The following is a 19,893-nucleotide window of genomic DNA, read 5'->3' as shown; positions in this document are numbered from 1 at the left end:
TTGAAAATTATCGCCCAATCTCTCTACTGAATGTAGACTATAAAATCTATGCATCGGTATTAGCGGAAAGGCTTAAAAAGGTGTTAAATTTATTAATAAAAAGAGATCAAAACGGTTTTCTACAGGGTAGACAGATAAAAGATAATATTAGATCAATACTTAATATTTTGGAATATTATAATGTGAATAAAGGAAAACAACTAACTCTACTTTTTGTCGATGCCGAGAAGGCACTTGACAACGTCAGATGGGTTTTTGTGTTCGAAACCCTAACTAGAATGGGATTAGGAGAGTGGTTTGTAAGTAACATTAAACAAATTTATAAACAACAATACGCCCAATTGAAAGTTAATGGTAGTAAAACAGAGACATTCCAAATTAACAAAGGGACAAGACAAAGTTGTCCCTTGTCCTCGCTATTGTTTATTAGTGTGGTAGAAATACTAATTAATGCTGTAAGAAATAATGATAAGATAAAAGGTAATAAGATAAAAGGAAAAGAAAGGAAAATATTAGCATTCGCAGACGATATAGTTGCTATAATAGAAGACCCTACTAAAAATATTGAACATTTAATGTGTGACTTAAAAGAACTTGGTTATTATACAGGGTTTAAAATAAAGACAAAACGAATATATTACTCGAAAATGTTAAGAAAAATGATGAGGAGAAAATAATGAACAAGTCAGGGTGTAGACTTGTAAAAAAAGCCAAATATTTGGGTATCTGGCTGACAAATGACAACTCAAACCTTTTTGAGAATAACTACAAAATTAAATGGAAAGAGATCCAAAGAAATTTAATATCATGGAATAAGTTAAACCTGTCAATTTTAGGCAGGATTTCGCTTATAAAGATGTCCATTCTTTCAAAAATTATGTTGTTATTAAATAATTTGCCAATCATTTATAAAGAAGAAACAATAATGCAGTGGGCCAAAGATTTTAAAAAGTTTATCTGGAAAGGTGGAAGACCAAGAATAAGATGGGAAGTGCTGAAAGACAGTAAGGAGAGAGGAGTTTACGTAATGCCAGATCTTAAACTATATATGCGGGCCTACAACCTATGTTGGATCCAGGAATGGATAAAATTAGAAGATAAGAACTTATTGAACCTAGAAGGAGTAGGCCTGAGTCATGGATGGCATACTTACTTATTATATGGAGAAAATTTGTGCACTGTCATAAACATTGTTTTGTTTGGTACTACAATGTGGTGTTTCATGCAAGTATATTTTACAGATATATTAGAAGTAGAAAATTAAGATCTAATCACTAAAAAATTTCATGTTATTGTAAACTTTGTCCTGACTTGACCATGACTGGAGCGTGTCCAAAGGAGGGCGACAAAAATGGTGAAGGGTCTGGAAACCATGCCCTATGAGGAACGACTTAGGGAGCTGGGGATGTTTAGCCTGGAGAAAAGAAGGTTAAGAGGTGATATGATAGCCCTGTTTAAATATTTGAAAGGATGTCATATTGAGGAGGGAGCAAGCTTGTTTTCTGCTGCTCCAGAGAACAGGACCCGGAACAATGGATGCAAGCTACAGAAAAAGAGATTCCACCTGAACATTAGGAGGAACTTCCTGACAGTAAGGGCTGTTCGACAGTGGAATGCACTTCCTCGGAAGGTGATAAAGTCTCCTTCCTTGGAGGTCTTTAAACAGAGGCTGGATGGCCATCTGTCAGAGATGCTTTGATTTGGATTTCCTGCATGGCAGGGGGTTGGACTGGATGGCCCTAGTGGTCTCTTCCAACTCTACGATTCTATGATTCTATGATTCTATGATTCTATGACTGTACTCTCTGAAATGAAAACTATAGCACTAGATAAGCAACATGCCAGGTTATTTTGTTTTCTGAAAACTGATAAAAGAAAACAGAAAAAGCATAAACAACAAAAGTAGTAGTAGTAGTAGTAGTTGTTGTTGTAGTAAAAGCAGATACCTGAATATTATGGCCAGTCATGAGGTCTGTACATCCCACAGAATAAGGGCCTTTGCCTGCAGGGATTTTCCCAGAGTTGTTCCCCATTTCTGCTCTGATGTGCTACAATATTACAGGTTCTGTTCCTTTACAGAGAAAGGAAATGAACAGAACTTTGAAATCTGTAGGGAATAAAAAGAGAGAAATCATTAAACAAAAACATTTAAAAACAAATTTAGTTCGATTTATTTGTATAGTACACAGGCATTATTCACTTAACACAGCTTTTAACAAAGAAACTCTTTTTTACAAAGTCTTTTTACACTTGCTCAATTCCCCTTTTCTTCTTTAGCCTAACTAGCTGCAAGTGTTTTTCAGCATGGGGAAGATGGTGAAGGAGAGGGCTAGAGAAAACAGATGTTCAGTGCTGGCTTGTAAAATGTCTGTAGTAAACAAAGCAATGCATGTCTATAGTAAACAATAATAATATATTAAGTGAAGGCTAGAGAAAGAAAGAAAGTCATTTCTGGTTCTGGTTATACAATGGAGTACTATACAGTCGTCCTTTCATATTTGCAGCTTGTTTCTCTAAAAAGGCAAAAGTTTTTTTCCCCGTTTTTTGGGGGGAATTTAATCCTTTGACATTTAATGATAGAATTTTCATTTTATCAGTCTCCTCTTCCAAATGAATACCCAAATAAATCAGTGAACAAAACTCAACTTCTACTTATATCCAATTTATATCCAATTTGCCCCAAATAACCAAAAGTATCAGATACAATACTACCAAAGAGCAGTAGGGAGAAAATTTTAATTTATCCAACCAATTTCCAATCTGATTATTGTTTAATATTTTAAATTATGTTTTATATTGTACTCTGTTTAAGTGTATTTTAAGGGGGGGGATGGGGATGTGGAATTGTATATTTTAATGCTGTAAGCTGCCTCAGTTGTGTTGCGCAGAGGGGCGGGATAAAAATAAATTTTATTATTTTTATTATTAAATTAAAACAGCTGGGTAGAGAGTGATTAATCCATCGCAAGTAAGGTCACATTTTAAAAAGTAACATACCTGCTATGCATTTAAGACTACAGTGGACCCTTGTTATCTGCTGGGGTTTGGTTCCAAGGTCCCCCGTGTATAACAAAATCCGTGGATGCTCAAGTCCCATTAAATATAATGACTGAGCAAATGCTGTCCCTTATATTAATTAATTTGTTTTATTTATATACCGCTATTCCAAAGATCATAGCGGTGAACAGCAAGTAAGCTAATTTGCCCCCAACAGTCTGGGTACTCATTTTAGCTCCCTCCTCGGAAGGATGCAAGCCTGAGTTGAGCTTGGGCCCTTTTGCTGGTCTTGAACTCGCAACCTTGTGGTTTCGAGTAAATGGCTGCAGTACAGGCATTTAACCACTGCGCCACCAGGGCTCCAATTTATAACGCATAGAAGGCAGTGCGGTGCAGTGGTTTCAGTGTTGGGACTATTACGGTACTCTGGAGACCAGGGTTCAAATCCCACCTCACCTGGGCAAGAAGTCACACTCTCTCAGCCTCAGGGGAGGAAGGCAGTGGCAAACCTCCCCTGAAGAAACCTTGCCCCAGGATAGGTTCACCTTGAGGTTGCCACAAGTTGGAAGCAAGGAGTCACACTCTCTCAGCCTCAGGGGAAGGCAATGGCAAACCTCCCCTGAAGAAACCTTGCCCCAGGATAGGTTCACCTTGAGGTTGCCACAAGTTGGAAGCAAGGAGTCACACTCTCTCAGCCTCAGAGGAAGGCAATGGCAAACCTCCCCTGAAGAAACCTTGCCCCAGGATAGGTTCACCTTGAGGTTGCCACAAGTTGGAAGCAAGGAGTCACACTCTCTCAGCCTCAGGGGAGGAAGGCAGTGGCAAACCTCCCCTGAAGAAACCTTGCCCCAGGATAGGTTCACCTTGAGGTTGCCACAAGTTGGAAGCAAGGAGTCACACTCTCTCAGCCTCAGAGGAAGGCAATGGCAAACCTCCCCTGAAGAAACCTTGCCCCAGGATAGGTTCACCTTGAGGTTGCCACAAGTTGGAAGCAAGGAGTCACACTCTCTCAGCCTCAGAGGAAGGCAATGGCAAACCTCCTTTGAAGAAACCTTGCCAAGAAGACCCCATGGCAGGTTTGCATGGGGGGGGGGGGTCACCATAAGTAGACATGAAGAAACACAACAACAACAACAACAACACAGAGAAACAAGAAAGGCAGTTTCCCCCACTATGCAAGTACAAAGGAGTAAAAGAAGGGTTCCTAACCAGGCAAGTCCCACCTGCTGTAACCCCCCCCCCCCTTTTGAGGCAAAATGAACTGACCCTGGCGCTCTCCTTACCCGCCTGGGGACGTACCAAGAGGAAGCGGCGGGGGGGAACCCTCTGCCTGGCGAGCTGGACCTTCCAAAGGGCGCCTGGAGGGACGGAGCGATGAAGGGCAGCGGAGGGCGCTCTACGCCTGCGCCGCCAATAGGTGGCGCTGTTGGAATAGCTGCGTTGAGAGAGAAAGGCTAGTAAGAACAGAGGGCGAGACTGAGGCGCCAGGGGGCCACCTCCACAAAATGGCGTCCTGTTGCCATGGAAACCAGCCGCCCTTTAGCCAGCAATGTCTGAAGGCGCAATCCAGTGGTCCCCAAACGGAGCCCTTTAAGATCTTTTGGACTCCAGCTCCCAGAAGCCTCAGCCATGTCGGCCAATGGTCTGGGTTTCTGGGTGCTGAAGTCCAAAAGAGCACAGTTTGGGGACCACTGATCTAATCTAATCTAATCATGGTGGCTGAGCTCAATTAAAGTGTACTTCCTCAGAATGGGCACAGAGGGCGCGCGCCATTAACTTCAATGGAGGTCGCCCCTCCACAAATAATCCAAATGGCGGACCTATTTTGGTTGTACTGGTTTTTAATCTTGTAAGCCGCCCTGAGTCCCAGTCTTGGGACAAGGGCGGGAAATAAATATAACAACAACAACAACAACAACAACAACAACAATAATAATAATATTTTTTAAAAAATAGAGGACATGAGAAAAGTAAAACCTGAAAAACCTCAAATGGCTGCATCCCCACTGCAGAAATAATGCAGTTTGACACCACTTTAACTGCCATGGTTCCATGCTGTGGAATTCTGGGAAATGTCATCTATTGTAGCGCTAGAGCTCTGACAGAGAAGGCTAAATGTCTCACAAAACTACATTCCCAGGACTCCCTAGTACTGAGCCATGGCTTTTAAAGCAGTGTCTCGGAAAGTCGTGGCGTCTCCTTTTTTGAGGCCTTTAAACAGAGGCTGGATGGCCCTCTGTCACAGGGGATGCTTTGACTGAGAGTTCCTGCATGGCAGAAGGGGGTTGGACTGGAGGGCCCTTCTTGGGGTCTCTTCCAACTCTATGCTTCTATGGTTCAAATACTGACATATCTGCAGTGTGATTTGGCACTTGGTGAACCTTTTAAACACCAACCTATTTTAAAAATCAAATGAAATCTCTTTGTCGCTCTGGATTTTAGATAACTGTATAGAATGCTGATGCTTAAATTAATGACTATAAACGTGTTGACATTTGTCATATGTTGTAATGTTTACATCTTCTTCCATAGAAGACCGTAACTGGAAAATTGCCCGTGTGAATCTCAAAGGCCCTGCTCTGGAGCCTCAACAAACTACAGTTCCAAGATTTGCACAGCATGGAGCCATGGCAGTTAAAGCGGTGTCAGACCAGATTGCGATGTATTTCTGCACTGTGGGTGCAGTCAGAGATGTAAACTTGTGCTTCTTGGCCTTCCTGCAAATGGAGGACAGTTGGGGCTTTCTCCTGGATAGGAGGCTGCAATGGAGGATTTGTTGGTGGGGCTGCTGGCTGGAAGGCCTGACCCCTTGCCAGGCCCACACACATACCTAATTTTTTAACAAGTGAGGCTTTTTATACTGATGTTCTAAGGCTTTCCCATTCTCAAACTTCCCCATTATATTAGCTTAGCACCTCAGCCCAGGATGACCAGAGGTCCTCCTTTTCCAGGGCATTTCAACCTTCTGTCCAGGAGGAATCCCCAAATGCCTTCCATTTTGAGCATGACCAAGAAGCATGGATTTATACTTCTATTGAATGCTTTGAGCTTTTTGTTTGGTCATGTCCTCCATATTTCTTGAACATCCTCCAATTTGCAGTGCCTTGCCCTCTTTTGTGGTGAGACACATCTAGTCCCTCTACTTCAACCCCCATAGAAGCACCCATGGCAACTTGCTACGAAAACACTTTCCTTGGCTGACAGATTAGAGAGTGATGGGTTCACTATTAAGTGGTATAGAAATATAAATGCTATTGCTATTGCTTCCTTGATGCCTTTGTTGAAGACCATCCTGTTCAGAGAAGCGTTGCCAGGCATTGCGTGACTATTATTTGCTATTTGACATTTTTAATTTGTTGCCTGTTTTATTGAACCCTTTCCTGTATTGTTATGTATTATTTATATGTATTATGCTATTATTTCTTAGATTGAACGCCATGGGCAGGTTTACTCCTATCTATTTTATTGTTTGTATGTACAGCGCTGTGCAAATCTACAGCACTATATAAATAAAGCATAATAATAATAATGGACTTGCCACTTCATTTCCATACCCACAGAATTTTGAATTTGAGTTGACATTGTCACACACAAATTATTTATATCGATCTGACCTTGGGATTTCCACTCCACCAAATGCATCTGAGAAAGTAGACTGAAGTCTACTAAACTTCTTACTACCAACTTCTATCTTTCAGTTAGTCTCAGAGGCTCTTATCACACGAGCAGAATTTATCGCAGGGTCAATGTGAAGGCTATGCAGGGGCAATCATGGGGTTTCAATCAGGAGCCATCTTAAACACAATCGGGGGTCATTCCAGGGTCCTCCCAGGGTTAGATAAATCCTCTATTTCCCCAAATTTACCTAACCCTGGAATGACCCCTGGTTGTGTTTAGGATGGCTCCTGATTACGTTTGGCGGTGTGTGATAAACAAACTTGAAACCCTATGATTGCCCCTGCATTACCTTCACACTGACCCTGAGATAACTTCAAATTTTGCTTGTGTGATAAGGGCCAAAGGTGCTGGAAGATCATTTTCCATAGTAAAATAGTTACACTTGAAAGTAGTTCTTGGAATTTTTTTTTCAAGAGAAGTAACAAAGTAGGCATGGGGATGTTTTCTTCTAGTCTGTACTATGCATGGGTGTCTAATAGTTAGGGTATCTTCTGGAAGTAGATTGGTGTAAAAAAATCTTGCATCCATTGTGACAAAAAGTGTCCCTCCCAACAATTTTATGGATGTTATTTTAATAAATTTTAAAGAATCTTATACATAGAATGGATTTAAAAATAAAAACAATCAAACCAATTTATTGAATACTGCACATGTAAAATGATATGTACACTTTTTTATATACATCACTTACTACTTGGATTCTCCCCTCTTTTGTCTCCATTTTCTCAACCATCTTCAAAAGGAGCCTCGTTGTATGTGTGCTGTGTGACTTCATGTTAGGAAATGACATGTATGGCCACAAGATGGAGCTGTAGCAGAACCTATTACAGTTCCAGTGGCAGTTGACAGTTGACACTTGCATTATGGAATGTTGATGCAGTCAGTCCTTCTGAGAGAGTGTCAGTTATGACAGTTGGTGTTAGAGTAACTGCCTCTCTGGTTTTGTTGTTATGGTTGTGTGGTTGGCAAAGTAACTGAGGCCCGTTCCGCACGGGCATAAAGTACATCCCCAGGACGTACTAGGGTTAGGAAAGGGTGTGCTTTACGCACGCTCCTAACCCTAGTACATCCTGGGAATGTACAAAATGGTGGCGGCCATCTTGACATTGCAGACGCATAGCGTCCGCACGTCCCGCAACAGAAGTGACGTTGTGAGTGCACCATTGGCCACTTGCAGCGCCACTTCTGGGGCCAAAAAGAAGCCGCTTTTTGCGACTTCTTTTTGGTGCGTCCGGGAACCGCACGGTTTGACCGCTGTGGTTCCCGGACGCAGCAATCGGCGGCGCAGGCAGAGCACCCATTTTGGGCACTCTGTAACGCACCTTATTTATTAAAGCCCTCATGTAGAGTGAAGGCTTGAAGTGCTCTTGTCATTATTTCTCAAGCCGGGAGCTCAAGGCCGTTTGCAGTGGTAAAGAAATATTTTCCTTCTTGGCCTGAATACCTTTGCAGACATCTCTTCAGATTCCTTCTCTCTGGCGTCCTGTTGACGTGGTTCAACTCTGCAGGTGGTCATGGTGGACACAGAGCATCTCTTTACGCTCCAACAAGGGTTATAGGCCCAGTAGCCGCGTGGACAACGCTAAAGAAGCTGTGGGAGATCTAGTTCTGCAATTGATGAGCTGTGTTTGGATCACTAGAGGGCTGAAGAGAAAAGTCTGTCTTTATCAGTATCGGAGTGTTTGTTTGCAGCTGTTTAAGTCGCAGACTCAGTGCAAACATGGAAGCGGCTGTCAAGTTTGAGAAACTGTCCAAGAAGAATTATGCTTCATGGAAAATTTATATGCAAGCTTTACTGGTAAAGCAGGACTTATGGGACTATGTAAAGAAACAGCCAGATCCTACTGATGAAGACCAGCTAGCTGGTGATGAAAAAGCTAGAGCAACAATTGTTTTAGCTATAGAGCCAAGCCAGCTAAATCAGAAATAAGAGGTCAGCTTTGGAAAGCTCTTGAGGCTGTTAACCAACCAGCTGGAGCCTTGTCTAAAATGCTGTGCAGCAGAAGACTATATTGTTGTAAACAGCAGGAAGGCGAATCCGTAATTGTAAAAAAGGATGCAAGAAAACTTCGCAGAGTGCAGCGAGCATGGCATCCAGATTGAGGAAACCCAGAAGGCCCATATACTACTTAGTAGTTCAAGCAGTAACTGGGAGTTTTTGATGTACAATCTCCAGGGAGTAGCCAAAGCTGATTTAGCTATGGACCTTGTGGCATCCAGAATACTGCAAGAAGTACAGAGGAGAGACTCTGAGGAGAGATTCAAGGGTGTGACTGGCTGGAGGCGACAAACCAGCCAATCTATGTCCTTGCCTGAGGAGGGGAGTGCTGCTGTCTGCAGGATATGGAAATGTTTTTCCTGTGGGGAGACCAGACATTTGATGAAGAACTGTCCGAAAGTCTCTGCAGCAAAGAAAAATGGACAAAAACCAGCTGAGGCAAAAGCAGTCGCAACAAATCTGCATTTTGCCACTGGGGCACTCTTTTGTCCCGCTCAACCGTCTTGCACAATACATTTTTTGCCCTGCACAATATAGGGACAAGGAAGATCCCATGCTGTTTTGCTGTTGAAACATCTTGTAGTTTCATACTTTAAAAGGTAAATAAGTTGAACACCTCCCCCCCCCCCCGCCCAATTTTTACTATCGTTTTTATCTCACTCAGGTGAAGTGGTTGAACAGATAAACTCTCTGAATAAGGACCTATAAACTAAAACCCAATCCAGGTTAAATGGAGCTGTGCCAGTGGTTGGTCATTTGCCCAGATTTGTGACACCCATCCTATGCTAAGTGGGACTGAAATGCTCATAAAACCAGGATCACCTTGTCACTGAAGGCAGAAGTTGCTTAGGATTCAAATAGTTCTATTGATAAAGTCAAGCTAGTACAACTGCTAGATCCTTACCAAGTCAGAGGCCCTTATCACATGCATGTGCAAGGGTCCCAATTGGAATCCAGAGCCAATTCGAAGTGAAGGTGAAGCAGAGTCAATTCGAATCCAAGGCAATTCACGTGATGAATTATCACATGTGGAGAATGAAATTGTGGTGATTCCTGAGTCAAAGCGAAGTAAGTGCACGTTAAATTATCACATCAGTACATACCATGTGGATTCAATGATTCAAATTGGGACCCTTGCACATGCTCAGTGGGGATCTGAACACATCGTGAACCTTTGCACTTCTGGGGTGAAGAAGGGGGCCACTTCCTGGTTCCAGTTTCACGTGAATGCTAGCCTCGGGCCCCCAGTTGTCTAAGAGACAGCAACCCAGCCCCCGGCTCAAAAAGGTTGCCTACCCCTGCTGTAGTGGTTTGAGCTGTGACTATGGAGACCAGGGTTCAAATGGTTCAGTTATTTAAAGCCACTGGGTGACCTTGGGCAAGTCACACTCTTTCAGCCTCAGAGGATGGCAAAACTGAAATACCCTCTGAAGAAACTTCCTAAGAAAAATCCTTGATAGGGTCGCTTTAGGGTTGCCAGAAATCAGAAATGACTTGAAGACATATAGCAACAACAACAACCAAATGCTCTGTACTGAATCTTGGCCAACTGTTGATACTCAGAAAGTCCAGCTGACAGAGATGTTAATTAAAATTGTTGAAATATATTTAAAACCACAAATTAACATCCTAATTATGAAAAAAGAGTAAAGGGAAGAAAATGCCAATTTGTTTGAATGTATGAACACTGAACCACTTGGTTAGAAATAAACACTAAAACTGACGAAAATGACTTGAGATCAAAGTATGTTTGAGAAATGCAAACAAAGGGATAAAAAAAATGCAAGGGGAGCCTCGTTTTTGGTGTACCTTATGGTTGGTTTCATGGCTGCCCCTGAATATTTTTTTTCAACTTAAAGATACTTAACATAGCTGAAAAGCACAGAAATCCTAACCTGATGAGAGTGGAATGTTTGTACAGGGACTTCATTCTCTCAAGAACAAGGGTAAAGTGATTTAATTTGGCTTCTCTTGGCACAATTGCCTGTCACATGAGCAAGAGAAGTTACTTTTCTGTTGCCAACAGAGTTAAAATTTTATTTTGGTGCTTTACAGAGTGCCCAAAAAGGGCGCTCTGCCGGCGCCCGTGTTTGCTGCGCCAGGGAACCGCAACAGACAAACCGCGCGGTTCCCCGGCGCAGCAAAAAGAACCCGCAAAAAGTGGGTTCTTTTTGCGGCGTGAAAATGACGCCACAAGGCGCCAATGGCACACTTGCGGTGTCATTTCTGTGCCGCAACATCCGCAACGTGAAAATGGTGGCACCCATGTGTATAGGGCGCCGCCATTTTGTACGTGCTCGGCACATACTAGGGTTAGGGGCATCCGGAAAGCACGCCCCTTCCTAACAGTAGTACGTGCCGAGCGTGTACTTTTTGGCGGTGTGTAACCCGCCTTTATTAACTTTTATTGTCCTGTGTCCCCAATCTTCACATGGCCAAGAAAGGGAGTAGTCTCCACCTGCAATAATATTTCTCTAGGCCAGCCGCTCCCAACTCCAAATAGCCCTTAGGGCTCAGCGTGCACTTCCCAGGTGCTTCGTGGTCCCTCCAGAAAAATGAAAATAAATAAATAAATAAAAATTTGAAGGAAATTAAAGAATAAGAAACAAAAAGTAATCCTTTTTTTGGTGGGGTTTTCGGGCTATGTGGCCATGTCCTAGAAGAGTTTCTTCCTGACATTTCGCCAGCATCTGTGGCTGGCATCTTCAGAGAATGCTTGCCTGGAAGGGAGTTGGGTAGATATATTCTGTGACCTGGAAAGGCAGGAGGGATTTGCATGTGTATTGTTTTGTTGCTAATAACTCCTTTCCAGGCAAGCATTCTCTGAAGATGCCAGTCACAGATGCTGGCAAAACGTCAGGAAGAAACTCTTCTAGAACATGGCCACATAGCCTGAAAAACCCACAAAAAAACTATGGATGCTGGCCATGAAAGCCTTCGACTTCACAAAAAGTAATGCTACTCCTCAACACCATTAAGACATAGGGTAGGCCTCTTAGGGGCTCCACCACAGAAATTAATTCTAAAAAGGGCTCATTGAGTCAAAAAGATTGAGATCCTCTACTCTAGACCATCCTATCTGACAACAGAAATAACATCTGAAACAAAATGTAGGCCTGTGACACCTGGTCTCTTCTCTTCTCGTGTATGTTTTAACATCTTTGTCTGATGAATCTTCAATAGCTTGTATGCTGGATTTTGTGCATTTTGGTTGGCCAATAAGTGTATCATGCTTTTGTGGAATTTGTATTTTGTTGTGCATCAATTAAATATTTATTGAGATCTGACAAGATTTTCCTGAAAAGATCACTGGACTCTGCCAATGTAGGCAACTTTGGACTTTGTATATTGTATAAGCAGAGAAGGCTTGGTCGCAAAGGAAGAAACTTAATGGCAACAACAGAAAACTTAATTCCCCCCCCCCCCCCCGCATTTACTTCCTGTCATTTCTCTCCTCTCTTTTTTGCCCACATAGAATCATAGAATCATAGAATCGTAGAGTTGGAAGAGACCACTAGAGCCATCCAGTCCAACCCCCTGCCATGCAGGAAATCCAGATCAAAGCATCCCTGACAGATGGCCATCCAGCCTCTGTTTAAAGACCTCCAAGGAAGGAGACTCTATCACCTTCTGAGGTGATAGAGTTGAAGAGTATTGGATAGCTTACCAGAGGGAGAACGTCTTCTATTTATATCTGTGTTTTCCTCCTTTTCTGCCCTAAACAAGATCTTCTTACATTCTGAATTAAAATATTAGATAACAATCCACCATTAATTCTTAAATATAGATTTGTGCTATTAATTCATCAGTATAAGCCTGCTTTTTTCCTTTTTTAAATATTCCACTGGGGCCTGCAGAAAAGTTCCAAGAACTCAAGTCTTAAGGAAAGGGGAGGATAAGTATATGGGTTTCATTTTCACTATTAAGACTGAATGTATGCTTGTTTGAAAATTCTGTCAACTGAAAAGTATTTCTTCCCTTAACAGCAAATACTCAGCAGCTCAAAATTCCATGTTTATTTGGTCAAATGGCCATGTATTTGATTATTGGTCCCTACTGTGCTTGAAGTAAGCTTACACCAGAGGTTAGACTTATTTAGGCATTTTAAAGACCTCATAGCCATAGCTTAAGGATGTGACAGATACAGCTGCAGCCCCATGTGAGAGAGTTTCATGTTGTTGATATGTGTTTGATGGTGTGATATTCTCATTCATTGGGGCTGGAGCAAGATTATCTTCTTGCTGACCAGGATCATGCTTTGGTGCCGTCTCTCTTGAACATGTTATAGGGGCAGAGTCAAAGGCTATTATTTGCAGGACAAAGTTCTCATTATTTCCAGATGACATTCCTTCACTTCCTTGAGAACCCTCACTTTCCTGTCCTGTTGTGGCCGCTTTTAAAGTTGCATCTGCATGCATTCTGCTTTGTTCTTGTTTCTTTTGCTCAGCTGCACGTCTTGCAACTTCTTCTGCAGGGAGAAAAAAATGAAAAATGTTGCTAGATCAAAGCTTTTTGGCTGACTTTAAAGGCCGACTGCTTGAGATTTTAGGCTGGAAGAATGATTTCCAGCCTGTACAAAATACACTTGTCCCTTCATATTCGCTAGGGTTAGGGGCACAAGACCCCTGTGAATATGGAAAAACCATGAATAACAAAAGCACCATGTTTTTATCTGAGAGGACACCTCTAGGAATCCCTCGGTCCTCCAGTCCAACTCTGTGGCCAATATCCGACAGACACTGACCATAGAACTGCCCTGGAGGAGCTTCAAAGGCCTGGTAGAGTATTCTCTCTAAGAATCTCTAGGTCTTTCAGTGCAACTTTTAGTTAAAGTTGACCATAAAGTTGCACTGGAGGACCTAGATATTCCTAGAGAGAACATATTAATCAAATCCGTGAATAATCAGATCCGCAAATATCAAAGCCGCAAATATGGAGGGATGAGTGTACAAGCAAATTCGGATATTATGATTTTCATATGTTATGACAACATGTGAAAGCAATTGCATGTATCTGGTTAGGTCTTATGATTCCATCCTTTCCCTCTATATCTACATGTATTGATTAGGGATGACTATGTGGAAATGCAGTGTTATGCATAATAGTTTGCACGTGGCTTTATACATTTTCTTATTGTTTTTCTCCAACCAGAAGAACAACAATTTCTGAATCAGTTCCATTACTTTTAGATGCAATATTTAATATCTATGGTAGTATATTTAATTCAGAAATTACTTTGATCTTTTAAAGCAATTATTGTTTGAAATCTGTCTTCTAGCCTAGGAATGCTCAAACATGATTCACCACTGGAAGAATTTTTTCTTCATAACTTGTTTTACAATTCCATCCCCATCACAAATTTTGCATTCTTCTTAATCTCTTGTTCCACAGTGTTTCCACAATTCTTTTGGCATATACCAAATACTGCAACACCTACTGGCAAGCTCTGTTAACATTTTGCAGCAGTAATTAAACTGGGGGAAGTAATTCAGAAATATTTAGAGCTTGAACTTCACTGTTGTGAGCAGCCTCTTAAAGTACCAAATTAAGTTACCAACAAGCTTTATTCCGTCACCTCAGCCCTATCTGTATAACTTCGTCTAAACCTGGAAAACTCACACAGGGATCAGACCATTTGAAACCAGGGAACAAGTGAGCTATCATGCCAGATGGGCATTCAGAACTGAAGAAAAAGAAATATGACTCTAGGACAAAGGGAAAAAAAGTAATTGAAAGATTTGCCTTTCTTCACAGCTTTGGTGTCTTTCACATGAACAATTATTGGTACCAAACAGGTTGCTGTACTAATGCTGGCTTCAGTAGCATCTATACAAAACTATCAGCCATTATAATCTATATCATACCTTAAACAACAACAAACCTAATTTGCCATGAAATATACATCATGCAAGCCTTATTTTCCACAGACAACCTGCTTTTTAAGCATACCTGTATAAGGACTCTTCCATATGAGCCCCATTCTCAAAGCAGTCCCATTATTAAAATAAAATGGGAATATATCATTCTCAAGGTAGCCATCATCACACCTCCTCTCATTTGCACAACTGGGGATGCTGTCAACATCACACTCTCCTTCTGACTCTCCCGTAACTGCCTTAACCTAACATGCCTTTTAGGGTTTGTTTGTTTTTTAATCCATTTCCCCCCACAATTTGGGAGCTCTGCTACAGTGATTGAAGAGAAAGAAATAAAAGACACAGGTAAAAAATTAAACGTACTAAAGGTAATCTGGAATAACAAGGAGGAGGGGACACTGACACCACACAATTCACAATAATTCAACTGTCCTGGGAACAGTGTTTTGCACCCTTACATGATTGACTCGCCATTGACAGATTTCCCTCATCAATGAAAAGGGATGGGTCAGGGATGGCACAACTGCGGGTCAGGGCATTGTTGTACAATGACTATGACCAATGCCACTTCTTTCCCAGTGTAATCATGGTTTAAAAGTCATGTGAAATAAAGTTTCACATTTTTTCAAGCAGTGCACTTTATAAAAGCTTAGATTGAAATGTAATGTGGTGAAGAGATGTCACATGATTAAGCACATAGTTTTTTGTGGGTTTTTCGGGCTATGTGGCCATGTTCTAGAAGATTTTCTTCCTGACATTTTGCCAGCATCTGTGGCTGGCATCTTCAGAAGATGCCAGCCACAGATGCTGGCAAAATGTCAGGAAGAAAATCTTCTAGAATATGGCCACATAGCCCGAAAAACCCACAAAAAACTATGGATGCTGGCCATGAAAGCCTTCGATTTCACATTAAGCACATAGTTTCCAAATATTTTAAACATTGCTATATTCTTCTCAGTGCACTTTGGTATATGTGGTGTTTCGTCCCTTAAATTTGGAGTATTCAGAATGCAATGACTAAAAAATGAAACTGATGTGGAAAAATATAAAGAGGCTCATAAATTAGTTTTTTGTGGTTTTTTCGGGCTATGTGGTCATGTTCTAGAAGAGTTCTTCCTGACATTTCTCCAGCATCTGTGGCTGGCATCTCGTGAATTCACTGCATGTTTAACCTTTTCATAGGAAAACAGGAAGCTGCCTAATACTGAATGAGATTGATGGTCTACCCAGCCCAGGATTATCAACTCTGAGTGGCAGTGACTATCTGGGATTTCAGGCAGGATTCTACACTATACATACCTAAGTGTAACGTAAACATACAAAGCCAACTGCCACCAAACATTTATGTATAAAACCGACATGCATTTTTGTTACTACATTTGTAATATTGATTTTAATTTAGAAATAACCTCTAGCTAAGTGACTTGGGACAAGCAAAGAAATTAGCATAAAGGTGTTTCTGATTTCTTTCTTTCTTTCTTTTTCAAACTTCCACTTCAAATCCTTAATGTAAAATGCATGTCAAACACTTCTGTTACTGACTAGTGGTCTCTCCCAAATACACTGCTGTGAAAATTTGAAGGGGAAAAGTATGGAAAATTGGAGGATTTGGAAAAGGAAATGTGTTCTTTAGAACCGTGTACTGATTACAGGTATGCTGCAGTTAAACAAGTAGATGCATTCCTGGGTATTATTTCTTTAACAGAAAATTTGGTACCAGAGGCAGGAAATGCAGTACCACTACACTACAAGGAAGAATAGCTGTTCAATACGTTTCAGCAGACAATCTATATGCACATGTGAGATGAAACAACCAGGTCAGGCAAACATTGCATAAGTCAACAAAAACATATTGAATGTCTAGAGACCAATTGAAAGTTTCTTTCAAATTGTATCAAGGGATGATTTTATTCTTTTGTCAGCCTCCACTTTTCTTAGTATTTCCATTTTGGAGGCCATATCTTATTTTTAAAAAAAGATATACTGGGGATCGATGGTGAGGCATTCTTACCTGTTTTCTTTTCTCCCTGTTTTGCTGGTCAGTAAGGGATTCTGGAGGCAGCTTCGGTTGCCTATCACACACAACTACAGTAGGATTGGCCAAAGCTGAATCCCACTCTTTCCCAGTTCAAAAATTGGTGCATTATTTACTGCAGATACACTGCTACAACCCAACACCAGAAGCCTGTGTTTTTCCAGCCCTTCTTCACTATCCTCTTAATGCTAATGTGGCTTAAAAAAAATCCATCTAGACAGGAGAAAAGGGAAAGCAGGGCTGGGCAGCTGTAAAAGCCTTGCCAAAGGGGGTTGTTTGTCAGATGGTTTGTTAACAGAAGTATCTCTGTATTATTAATTTAAAAATCAAGCTGAACACTGAAATAATGAACAAAGCATAATCTCTTGCTGTGCTTATTAGTTGTTGAAACTACCTGATCTGTGAGACTGAATTTGAACACACATTATGGTTCCTCAGTGTTCCTCAGCTCTAAAATAAAATCAGTATCCTGTGAAGAGTATAAAATTCCTGGCAGAGTGTGCTGTTCAGTTGCCCTGGTGTACCCCTAGCACACACACTTATTCGCAGGAACCTTTTCACTGTCAAATGTTTAAGGCTGGGATTTACGCTTGAAACTGTTTTTTGAACCATTTCTTGTATTGCTATGTATTTTAGATGTATTTTCCTATTATCTTTTTGATTTTACGCTATAGGCAGGCTTTCTCTTATATATTTAATGTTTTATGTACAGCGCTGTGCAAATCTACAGTGCTATATAAATAAAGAATAATAAACTAGCCATTTCCCGTGAAATAAATTGAACAGAAGTAGTCAGTTACCATTCCACAGTGAACATATCTCCATGTCACTTTGGGTTAGATCTGTTGGTAGGAAGCCAACATTAGAGGGCTGCTGGACATCCTCAAGGGATCCCCTTGGTGTCTGTGGCTGAGAATCATCTGGAATCACTTCCTCAATGATGACGTCATCACTTTCATTCGGACTCAGAGGTTTCGTTTCTGGGACCATTCGCCTCATCTCCTGTATGTTTGCTTCTACAGTTTGCCTAGCAGCCTTTCTCCAGGAATTCTGATTATCTACCAACTCCTCTGCAAAATATGTATGCCAAAAAAATATTCAGCTAAATCACCCTGGATGAAAAAGAATGCTACTTTACAGTACAGAGATAATCCAGAAACATAAAGTCTCACTTTTATATTTAAGGTCAGACAAACAAGTGAACATGGCCATCATAACTGGAAATATCTAGTAAGCCTTTTCATTTGGTGCTAGTAACTTGATGTTGGTACTTGAACTGAAATATTTATCCATATGTATAGAAGTTGTTACATGCCCTTTACTCTGTCTTATGGTGACAGTATCCTAAATATTTCTGCGATTCTATAACACACACTTCTCCCAGTTGAAGGACATGGTCCAGGAAGGGAGAGGAAAACAGCAGATCTGAGTTCCACAAGTAGTGCCATTAAGAACGATTTGGATTCTTGGATCATGGCTGTGGTTTCAGGAGGTCAGACTTCTAGCAAGGGATGGGTTACACCTCGTACCAGTTGGCAGAATTTTTTTGCCAGCAGTCTCAAGAAAGGATGGCCTTAAATTGAGTTATGTGGGGGAGAGAGATAATATTTTGGAAGACAGGAGTTCATCAAGGGTTGGAGATAATCGTCAAACTGTTATAGAGGGATCAAGGCAAATAGTGCAAGGACCTAATGGTGGAAGGGGAAAAAAACATAGGCAGCTAGGGGGGATGTGCCATGGTCTTAGATGTCTCTACACTAATGCATAGAGCATGGGAAATAAACAAGACAAACTTGAAATTCTAGCACAGCAAAACAAGTATGATATAACAGGCATAGCTGAAAACTGGTGTGATCAGTCTCATGATTGGAATGTAGTAATAAAGGAGTATAAACTTTTAAAGAAAAATAGGCCAAACAGGAAAGGAGGAGGTGTTGCATCATATGTCAGGGATGTTTACACCTGTGAAGAGATGCAGGACTTAAATCCTGGAAGCCAGGTGGAGAGTGTCTGGATAAAAATTAAAGTGTGTGTGGGGGACAACTAGGATGTTATTGTGGGAGTGTAGTACAGACCCTCCCAAAGTCAGACAGAGGAATTAAATGATGCCTCTCTAAAACAGATGATTACACACTCAGAAAGGAGAGATGTAGTAGTAATGGGTGATTTCAACTATCCTGATATTTGCAGGAAGTCAATCTCAGCCAAATATTTAAGGTCCAGCAAATTCCTCTCTTGCCAGGAAGACAATGTCATTGTCCCAAAGGTGGAAGAGGCAACAAGGGGGTCAGCTATCTTAGATTTGGCCCTAACCAACAGGGATGACCTGGTTAATGGGGTGCAAGTGGAGGGATCCTTAGGCAGGAGTGACCATGTTCTCCCGGAGAAGCCAGACATAGTCAGATACACATTCTAGACTTTAGGAAAGCTGATTTTAATAAACTTAGAGAAATACTGGGGGTGATCCCATGGTCAGGAATACTAAAAGAGAAGAGTGTTCAAGACAGATGGAAGTCCCTGTATTGGGAGAAAGGCAGGTTATAAGAAAATAAAATAAAATAAAAGTAATAATCATTCTCAAAAGGGAGATATTGAAAGCACAACTTCAAATAGTTCCAATGAGGAGGAAAAATGGGAGATGTCTCAAGAAACCAGGGCGGATGACTAAAGAACTTTCAAATGAGCCAAGTTTTAAATGGGACATGTATAAGAAATGGAAAAAGGGGGAAATCACCAAAGGGGAATTCAAACAAATAGCTAGCACATGTAAGGATAAAGTCAGAAAAGCTAAAGCGCAGAATGAGCTTAGGCTTGCTAGAGAGGTTAAGAACAATAAAAAGGGCTTTTGGGGGGTATATCCGCAGCAAAAGGAAGAAAGTAATGGTAGGGCCATTGTGTGGAGCAGATGGTGAAATGCTAACAGGGGACAGAGAAAAGGCAGAATTACTCAACACCTTCTTTGCTTCAGTCTTCTCCCAAAAGGAAAAGAGTGCTCATTTTGAGGAACATGGGGCAGATGATGTAGTAGGGAAAATGCAGCACAGAATAAGTAAAGAGGTAGTACAGTGTGCCCGCGTTATACGCGGGCACACTTTACACGGACTTGAGGGTATGCACTCAAGCCATGGGGAGTGCGTGAGGTGCGCAGGGTGGCATATCCCATTCAAATGAATGGTGCATGCGCCCGTGGTGCCCCACGTGCTCCCACGCCACCGCACACACGAGCCCCATTCATTTGTGGAATTAGCCTTATGCGGCCGGGGGGGTGGAGTCCGGAACAGATCCCCCGCATAAGGCAAGGGTACACT

At 41.4% G+C, this 19,893-nt stretch overlaps 2 protein-coding genes across 7 annotated transcripts in view; both read right to left on the bottom strand.

Moving 5' to 3' along the window:
* The window catches only part of LOC149313433 (platelet-activating factor acetylhydrolase-like), a 36,019-nt gene extending 28,563 nt beyond the window's left edge, over positions 1-7,456 (bottom strand). For 2 of the 6 annotated variants that reach the window (XM_089523199.1, XM_089523205.1), the window contains exons 1-2: positions 4,281-4,325; positions 1,947-2,107 (exon numbers count right to left, since the gene is read on the bottom strand). In XM_089523199.1, the coding sequence (XP_089379325.1) occupies positions 1,947-2,033 (87 nt within the window). In that variant the 5' untranslated portion in view covers positions 2,034-2,107; positions 4,281-4,325. Of the gene's footprint in view, positions 1-1,946; positions 2,108-3,542; positions 3,623-4,263; positions 4,326-7,366 lie in introns of those variants that run through there. The other 4 variants (XM_089523202.1, XM_089523200.1, XM_089523201.1 and 1 more) reach the window with 4 other exon arrangements.
* A 5,002-nt stretch (positions 7,457-12,458) lies between these two features.
* Positions 12,459-19,893, bottom strand: part of LOC149313432 (dual specificity calcium/calmodulin-dependent 3',5'-cyclic nucleotide phosphodiesterase 1A-like) — a 56,323-nt gene continuing 48,888 nt past the window's right edge. The window contains exons 15-16 of the mRNA XM_089519099.1: positions 17,386-17,655; positions 12,459-13,142 (exon numbers count right to left, since the gene is read on the bottom strand). Coding sequence (XP_089375225.1) covers positions 12,766-13,142; positions 17,386-17,655 — 647 coding nt within the window. The 3' untranslated portion in view covers positions 12,459-12,765. The remainder of the gene's footprint in view (positions 13,143-17,385; positions 17,656-19,893) is intronic.

The sequence above is a fragment of the Sceloporus occidentalis genome, unplaced genomic scaffold (genome assembly GCF_023333645.1).
Source record: "Sceloporus occidentalis isolate IW3139 unplaced genomic scaffold, rSceOcc1.0.p SCAF_4, whole genome shotgun sequence".
NCBI classification, from domain to species: Eukaryota; Metazoa; Chordata; class Lepidosauria; order Squamata; family Phrynosomatidae; genus Sceloporus; species Sceloporus occidentalis.
This window is presented reverse-complemented; position numbering and strand designations above follow the sequence as displayed.